At 40.1% G+C, this 8958-nt stretch overlaps 1 protein-coding gene and 1 pseudogene across 3 annotated transcripts in view; both read right to left on the bottom strand.

Moving 5' to 3' along the window:
• Positions 1-594: 594 nt before the first annotated feature.
• The window catches only part of TMEM217B (transmembrane protein 217B), a 48318-nt gene continuing 39954 nt past the window's right edge, over positions 595-8958 (bottom strand). For 2 of the 3 annotated variants that reach the window (XM_077904199.1, XM_077904198.1), the window contains exon 2: positions 595-1392. In XM_077904199.1, the coding sequence (XP_077760325.1) occupies positions 814-1365 (552 nt within the window). In that variant the 5' untranslated portion in view covers positions 1366-1392 and the 3' untranslated portion in view covers positions 595-813. The remainder of the gene's footprint in view (positions 1393-8958) is intronic. The other variant, XM_077904200.1, reaches the window with a different exon arrangement.
• LOC144316898 (small nuclear ribonucleoprotein G pseudogene) lies at positions 1943-2414 on the bottom strand (annotated as a pseudogene).

Below are 8958 nucleotides of genomic sequence, written 5' to 3'. Positions count from 1 at the left end.
GCTCTAAATAGTGATTCTTGGGGCACCTGGATGACTCAGTTGGAAGAGCGTGTGACTCTTGATCTCAGGGTCCTGGGTTTGAGCCCTACATTGGGTGTAGAGATTACTAAAAAAATAAAAATAAAGAAATATATAATAAAATAGTGGTTCTCAATTGGGGGCAATTTTGTCCTCCCAGGGAACATTTGGCAACACCTGCAGATATTTTTGGTTGTCACACGTGTGAGGGGATACTATCTAGTGGGTAGAGGTCACAGATGCTGCTGCATCCTCTAATGCAGGGAACAGCTCCATACAGGACAGAATTTTCCAGTCCAAAATGTCAATAGTCCTAAAACGGAAAAAAATCCTGGAGCTTTCTTAAATGAGGATTCTTCTTACTATGTTATGGACCAATAGGAGGAAGTGCTTTCCAAAAAGTATGAGAGAAGCAGAGTGATACATGAAGCTGGAAAGAGATTCTTTCTGCAATTAAATGCAGGAGCAAAATGAGGCTTCAAAATGAGGCTTCAAATGAGGTTTCAAAAATTAGAAACTAGGGACGTGCAGAGAGGAGGGGATCATGAGAAGTAATAGCATACATCAGTAAGAGGGTTAAGCAAGAACAAAGGCAGTATATAATAAAAAGCTAAAACAAGTCACAAACACATGCACAATAATTGATCCATGCAACCCACCCTCCCCCAAGAATAGTTGTAAATAATACTCAAGAACCCTGAAAAGGTAAGCAAAACCAACAGAATCAACAGGCAGGAAGAAGGGGAGCTATCGTCGGGAGCATGGTCCCTCTCTTTCTCTTCTTCCTGGCACAGTTCAGTTTAACTTGCGGTACAATGTTCCCATCCCAACAGGTGACCATGAATCGACCGTACAGATGGAGGAGTGCCTGCGGCGGCCTATCTTACTTAAAGTCTTAGGGTCCTTGTAAAGGAAGTAGATATGCTTAGAGATGAAAGGCAGGGAGAGGAAGTGCAGAAGCATATGGGAGATTTGGAAGATCAAGTTCAGGTAACTCAGCTCCTTGAACTGCTCTTTGATGATCCCGTTGATGAGTATGACCATGGAGAAGTTGATGAGCTCATAGGTGATGATCCACACAGCATAACACAGCAGCCCCACGTAGTTGTTCATGCGGATGCAATAGAGAAGGAACACGCTGAACAGGATGGTCATGGTAGATAAGACAATGCTGATAGACTTCTTCTGGATCATGATCCAAGATATTACCTCTGATTTTGTGTCCATGTAGATGTCGATTTTTTCCTCGTAGCCAATGGATGTAATGTGGTTCAAGTCAAAGATGAGGAACTGGATGGTGTTAAGGACAGAGAAGATGCCCACCAGAAGAGAGATCGTCTTGTTCATTTGATATGTGTTTTACCACAGCATCTGCTACAGAAAAAAAAAAAAAAATGGAGATGCATCACAAGATGGTAGAGTTAGCCCTAGAGAAATTCCTTGAGCCACTGATGTAAATGGGAAAGCTAAGAGTAAGTTGGTTTATGGACAGGCAATGGGCCCAAGGTCAAGGGACATAGCATCTGGCCCCAGCTCTGGCCTAACTAGCTATGGGTGACCAAGTTACTGGCAAGTGAGGGCATCATTGGCCCAAGACACTCCTTAGGGAGCTCCCAGCTCTGCTATTTCAGAGGCAGCTATGCTTTATTTATTTATTTTTTGACCATTATAAAAGTTTAACAAAAAAGTTCACTATGAAAATGCAAGTGGGGCAGCCCTGGTGGACTGCGGTTTAGCGCCACTTTCCCCCGGGGGTGTGATCCTGGAGATCCCGGATAGAGTCCCACGTCGGGCTACCTGCCTGGAGCCTGCTTCTCCCTCTGCCTGTGTCTCTGCCTGTGTCTCTGCCTCTCTCTCTCTCTCTCTCGAATAAATAAATAAAATCCTTTTTTTAAAAAAAGAAAAAAAATGCAGGCAACCTGATTCTTGTATTGTAGTAAAACAGATACTATGAACAGTGGACATGTGGAAGCAGTTGATTTCTTCTGATGAACACACCCATTGTTTATACTCTTTCCAAGCCTTCTAACATAATGATGTTATTCCCTCGTATTACCACCATTCCGATATTGTTCTGTTGTCCACTAGTTGCCATCTCCACACATTCATCTATCACAAGATTCATGAATGGATCGAATCCTTGCAATATGCCTTGGACATGTCTGCCATCATTTAATTTCAATGATAATTTCTTGTCCATAAATTTTTTCAACTTGGGAGGTTGAGAGCTTTGCTCATAGCATTTACTCAGCGAGCTCAAAGATCGGCAGCTATGCTTTAAAGTGGCAAAAATTGTGTGCCCTTCAGTGCCAGGCTTGTGGGAATTAGGAAGCTCCTCTATCTGGAATGATGATGGAATCAGTTCTGGGCTCTTCTCTGGGATATTTGTTTCTCTGAAGTCAGAAAACTAGCATAGCTCCTCAAGGGACTGGAATCATCTCTGATTTTTTTTTTTTTTTTTGTCAGGAGCAATTGTTTTACTGTGATAAAATATACATAACATAAATTTTTACTATTTTACCCTTTTCAAGTGACATTAAGTACATTCACATTGTTGTGCAACCATCACCACCACCCACCTCCAGACATTTTAATATTCCCCAAGAAAAAATCCTGTACGTATCAAATGCTAACTCCTCATTCCCCTCCCTGCAGCCCTTGTTAACCACCATTCTACCTTCTATCTCTATGAGTTTCTTTCTTTCTTTCTTTTCTTAGTTTCTTTCTTTCTTTCTTTTTCTTCTTTTGCAGATGCCTCTATAAATGTCACTACTCTCAGTACCTCATATAAGTGCAATCATACAGTATCTGTCCTTTTGTGCCTAACCTGTTTCATTTAGCATAATGTTTTCAAGTTCATCCCAAGTATTTTTTGAAAGACTTATTTATATATACAAGAGAGAGAGGGTATAAGAGTGACAACTAGGGGGACGGACAAGTGGAAAGAATCTTCCAGTAGACTCCCCACTGAGCACAGAGCCTGATGCAGGGCTCCATCCCACAACCCATGAGATCATGACCTGAGCCTAAACCAACAGTAGGACGCTTAACTGACTGAGCCACCCTGGTACTTCCAATATTCGTATGCTTCATTCCCTACTATCCTCACAACTCTGTGTGACTCCAGAGTTTAGTCCTTGATCCACAAACCTCTTGCTGCACAGCAGGTCCAGGAGGATCCCAGGTGGGGTGTGGAAGAGGCCATGTGTTGGCTGGCAGAGAGCTGCACTGATCCTTCCCTGTCCCCACCAAACAAACCACACTTTGTCCCTGTTCACAGAGCAGCTTCCAGAGCAGCCACATTCCATGGTGTACCCTCCTTCACCTCTCAGAAAGAGGGCCCCAAACCACACGGGCTTATTCCTTGGTTTAAGATTGTTTTGCAGATTTCAAGCCATTGTCTTTATAAATCCCATTGGTTCTTTTTTTTTTTTTTTTTAAGATTTTATTTATTTATTCATAGAGATGCAAGATGCAGAGAGAGAGAGAGGCAGAGACACAGGCAGAGGGAGAAGCAGGCTCCATGCAGAGAGCCCGATGTGGGACTCGATCCAGGGTCTCCTGGATCAGGCCCTGGGCTGCAGGCGGCACTAAACCGCTGCGCCACTGGGGCTGCCCCCCATTGGTTCTTTATTGCTGCTGCCCCAGCCTTGGTTTTAGCCTTTCCTGTAACACTGCCCTCCTGGTCACTGTAAAAACTGCCTAGATTCTCTTCCTGTCTCCAGTCGTATTCCTCTGGTGCCTTCTAGTCACCCAGCATTCACTCAGCAAACATCTATTGAGCATTAGCTATGTGCTGGGTACTGAGCTTGGTACTACAAATGCACAGGTAAAGAGTCTGGTGAGGAAGCTAGATAAAAAAACAACAAAAAAAGCAAAGCAAATGTTTAAAAAGATTTATTTATTTATGATGAGAGACACAGAGAGAGAGAGAGAGGGAGAGAGAGAGAGAGGTAGAGACATAGGCAGAGGGAGAAGCAGGTTCCATGCAGGGAGCCCAGTGTGGGACTCATCCCAGATCCTGGGATCACCCCCTGAGCCAAAGGCAGACACTCAACTGCTGAGCCACCCAGGCATCCCTAAAATTTTTTTAAAGAAAAGAAAATTTACAATGCCTTGTGATAAATGCTGTGGAGGAGGTGATCCAATGGCCTCAAGATGTAGCAAGATCTAATCCAGAATCACTGTATTGTACACCTGAAACTAATATAATATTCTATGTCAATTCAGTAGAATTAAAAGAAAAACTTTAAAAAGAAAAGATCTAATCCAGAATGGGAATCAGGGGGGAGGAGGCAATCATTAAGCTTGTGTCTTAGAGGATGTGGCCAATAACCAGGTGGAAAAGGGGGAGACTTCACCTCTGGCAAAGTGGACAGCATCCAGCTAGGCAGAGACAGGCAAAAGCCATTTGGGAAACAGCAAGTTTGATGTGGTTTAAGCAGAGGGGTAGGCTACAGGGGAAGGGAGGGTTCAGAAAAGTAAGGAGACTTACCTGCTATGTGGAAGTTTCTATGGAAGGCAATGAGAGGCCTGAAAGGGTTTTACAGATGTGTGTGTATGTGTGTGATGATCTGATTTGCATTTTAGAAAAATCTTTCTTGCTGGTTTAGGGACCATGGGTCAGAAAGGAGGCTGGAATGGAAGCAGGCAGAGCAGTTGAGAGACTTAAAGGAAATAGTGAAGCAACATGAGGTGTTGGGGCACTGCATTCTGAGCCTGGGGCATGGAAAAGGGCAGAGGGATAGAGAAGCTGACTCCCTGCTGAGCAGGGAGCCCAATGCAGGGCTTGCTCCTAGGACCTTAGGATCATGACCTGAACTGAAGGCAGAACTGAAGGCAACTGGATGAGCACCCAGGTGCCCTGTCTTTACTGTTTATTTTTTATTTATTTATGATAGTCACAGAGAGAGAGAGAGAGAGAGAGAGAGAGAGGCAGAGACATAGGCAGAGGGAGAAGCAGGCTCCATGCACCGGGAGCCCAATGTGGGATTCGATCCCGGGTCTCCAGGATCGCGCCCTGGGCCAAAGGCAGGCGCCAAACCGCTAGCGCCACCCAGGGATCCCTGTCTTTACTGTTTAAAAGAGTGTCTTTAGGTTTGAATTTCTCCATGCTCTGTTGTAAATGAATCCAGTTCCTTTGGGAAAAGATTACCAACATCTGTTTTATGGCTTAGTTCTCCTCATCTCAGCCAAAATTTCTGAGCCACAGCTTTGGAACTATGAGTGGGGAGAATTATATTCTTCTGTCTTAGTGATACTCCTACATTAGGAGCTGAATGCTCTGTTTGGGAGGGAAGAGATCTGGATAAACAAAATGTAGTATACACGTGCAATGAAATATTACTCAACCTTAAAAAGGAAGAAAATTCTGACACATGCTACAACATGGATGAACCTTGAGGATGTTATGAGTGAAATAAACCAGTCAAAAAAGGACAAAAGTTGTTTGATTCCACTTACACGAGATAGCTAGAGTAGTCAATTCATAGAGACAGAAAGTAGGATGTTGGTTGCCAGGGGCTGAGGGGAGAGGATGGGAGCTATTGTTTTATGGTTATAGAGTTTCAGTTTTGCAAGATAAAAAGACTCCTGGAGATCTGTTGCATAACAATGTGAATGGACTTAACACTATTATACTCAAAACTTAAAAATGGTTATGATGGTAAATTTTATGTTATGTATATTTTACTACAATTTAAAAAATAAAATTATTTACATCTTAAGTGAAAATGAAGTAATCTTTTTCAGACATAGAAAAGCTGAAAGAATTAATCAGTAGTAGCCCTGCATTATGAGAAATGTTAAAGGAAGTCCTTCTGGCAGAAGAAAGATACCTGGTAGAAATCTGGATCTATACAAAGGAACAAATAACTGTGGAAATGGTAATATATGAGTAAATATAAAAATAGAAAATAAAGATGTTTTTCCTTGTTATTTAAAGCTCTTTGAAAGATAATTTAGGGGCACCTGGGTGGCTCAGTTGGTTAAGTGTCTGCTTTCTGCTCAGGTCATGATCCTAGAGTCCTGGGATTGAGTCCCACATCAGGCTCCCTGCTCAGGGGGGAGCCTGCTTTGCCCTCTCCTTCTGCCCCTCCCCCCGCTTGTGCTCTCTCTCAAATAAATAAATAAAATCTTTAAAAAAAGATAATTTAAGCAAAGATAATAACAATATATGATGAGGTTTGTAGAAGTGTAATATATAATAATGATAGCACAAATAGGAGAGGAAAATTGGAAGTATACTGTTATAAAGTTCTTATATTATATGTGAAGAGGCATTATATCACCTGAAAGTAGTCTGTGATAAGTTAAGGCTCTTTACATAAACTCTAGAACAGCCACTAAAATACACAATGAAGAATTACATAGATATTTGACAAAGGAGATAAAATGAAGCCATAGCAACATCAAATTAATCCAAAAGAAGGTAGGGACACCTGGGTGGCTCAGTGGTTGAGTGGCTGCCTTTGGCTCAGGGTGTGATCCTGGAGTCCTGTGATGGAGTCCTGCATTGAGCTCCCTGCATGGAGCCTACTTCTCCCTCTTGCCTGGGTCTCTACTTCTCTCTGTATGTCTCTCATGAATAAATAAATAAAACCTTAAGAAAAAATCCAAAAGAAGGTAAAAAAAAGGGGGAGGAAAAGAAACAGAGAATAGATAGGACAAATAGAAAACACATAATAAGATGACAACTAAATGTAAAAGACCTAAATACTTCAATAAAAAGCAGAGGTTGTAAGATTGGATAAAAAAGGAAGACCCAGGGACACCTGGCTGGTTCAGTCAGTAGAGTATGCAACTTTTGATTTCAGGGCTGTGAGTTTGAGCCCATGTTGGGGATAAGTTTACTTAAAAAATAGAAAAAGAAAAAAAGGAAGGGAGCCTGGGTGGTTAGGTCAGGTGAATGTCTGATTTCAGCTCAGGTCATGATTCCAGGTCTAGGATTGAGCCCCCCCATGTTGGGCTCCCTGCTCAGTAGGGAGCCTGCTTCTCCTCCCTCTGCCTGCTGCTCTCTCTGCTTATGCTCTCTCTTTCTCTCTGTCAAATAAATAAATAAATAAATAAATATTTCAGCTAAATAAATAATTGTTGTTTTAACCTCCTAAATAAATAAATAAATAAACAAAAATAGTACATAAGAAAAAGGAAGACCCAACAATATACTGCCTATAGGAAGCATACTTTATATACAAAAACATCAATTGCCTAGAAAAAAAAAAGAGAGATGGGAAAAGATATACTATGTCAACACAAGTCAAAAGAATTTGATTTGTCAAATTCTCACTGGAGTGGCTGCATTAATATCAAATAAAGAAAATTTCAGGGCAAGGAATAATCTCAGGAATAAAGAAGTCATTTCATAATGATAAAGGATATAACAATTCCAAACGTTTATATACCCACTAATAGAGTTTCAAATTACTTGAAGCAAAAATGGATAGAATTATAAAGAGAAATAGATAAATCCATAATTATAGTCAGCAATTTCAATACACCTCTTTCAGTAATTAATAGAACAAGTACAGAAAATTAGAAAAGATATCAAAAGATTTGAACAGTACTATCAACCAACTTGATCTAAATGACATTTGAAGAACATTGCACCTAATAATAGCAGAATAAATATTCTTTCCAGGAGCACATGAAACAGTTACAAGATAGAACTTATTCCGGGTCATAAAGCTATTTTCAATAAATTTAAAATGATTTAAATAATAACTGTAGGGGGATCCCTGGGTGACTCAGTGGTTTAGTGCCTGCCTTCGGCCCAGGACATGATCCTGGAGTCCCGGGATCAAGTCCCACATCGGGCTCCCTGCATGGAGCCTGCTTCTCCCTCTGCCTGTGTCTCTGCCTCTCTGTGTCTCTCATGAATAAATAAATAAAATCTTTAAAAAAAATCATAACTGTATATTCTCTGATCATATTGAAATTAAATTAGAAATTAATAATAGAAAAAAAAAAAAAAAGAAATTAATAATAGAAAGCTTTCTGAAAAATCCTCAAATATTGAAACAGAGTAGCACATTTATAGATAATCCATAGATCAAAGAAAAAATCAAAAGGAAATTAGAAAGTATTTTTAACTGACTGAAAATGAAATACAACATATCAAAATTTATGTGAAGCCATTAAGATAGCACTTGGGGGAAATTTTATAGTACCAAGTGCCTATATTAGAAAATAAGTAAGGTCTTCAATCAATTACCTCAGCTTCTACGTTAAGAAAAGTATAAAAAAGAAGAGCAAATTAAAGTAAGTAGAAGAAGGAAAATAATAAAGATCACAGTGGAAATCAATGAGACATAAGACAGAAAAAGGGAGAGATAAAATCAATGAAACCAAAATTTGGTATCATTAAAAATCTAAAACCTCTAGTTAGACTGATCAGAAAAGAAAAAGAGGAAAAAACACAAATTAACAAAATCAGAAATGAGAGCAGTGACTTCACTGTATATTCTGTGGATCATAAGGGAATATTATGAACAGCTTTACGGCAATTAACTTGACAACTTAGATAAAACGGGCAAATTAAAAGACACAAACTAGAGGCAGTTGTGTAGCTCAGTCAGTTAAACATCTGCCTTCAGTTCAGATTGTGATCCCATGGTTCTAGGATAGAACCCTGAGTCCGGCTCTGTGCTTAGTAGGGAGCCTGTGTCTCCCTCTGCCCCTTCCCTTGCTTGTGCTTTCTCTCTCTTTAAAACAATAAATAGAAGAAAGAAAGAAAGAAAGAAAGAAAGAAAGAAAGAAAGAAAGAAAGAAAGAAAGAAAGAAAATCTTTAAAAAAAGACATAAACTAGTAAAGCTTACTCAAGAAAAAATAGATGACGCTTGTAGTCCTATATCTGTTTTTGTTTGTTTGTTTTAAAGATTTTATTTATTTATTCATGAGAGACAGAGAGAGAGAGAGAGGGAGGGAGAGGCAGAGAGAGA

Source organism: Canis aureus, chromosome 7 (assembly GCF_053574225.1).
Source record: "Canis aureus isolate CA01 chromosome 7, VMU_Caureus_v.1.0, whole genome shotgun sequence".
NCBI lineage: Eukaryota > Metazoa > Chordata > Mammalia > Carnivora > Canidae > Canis > Canis aureus.
Note: the sequence above shows the minus strand (reverse complement) of the source record. Positions and strands in the feature narration are given on the sequence as shown.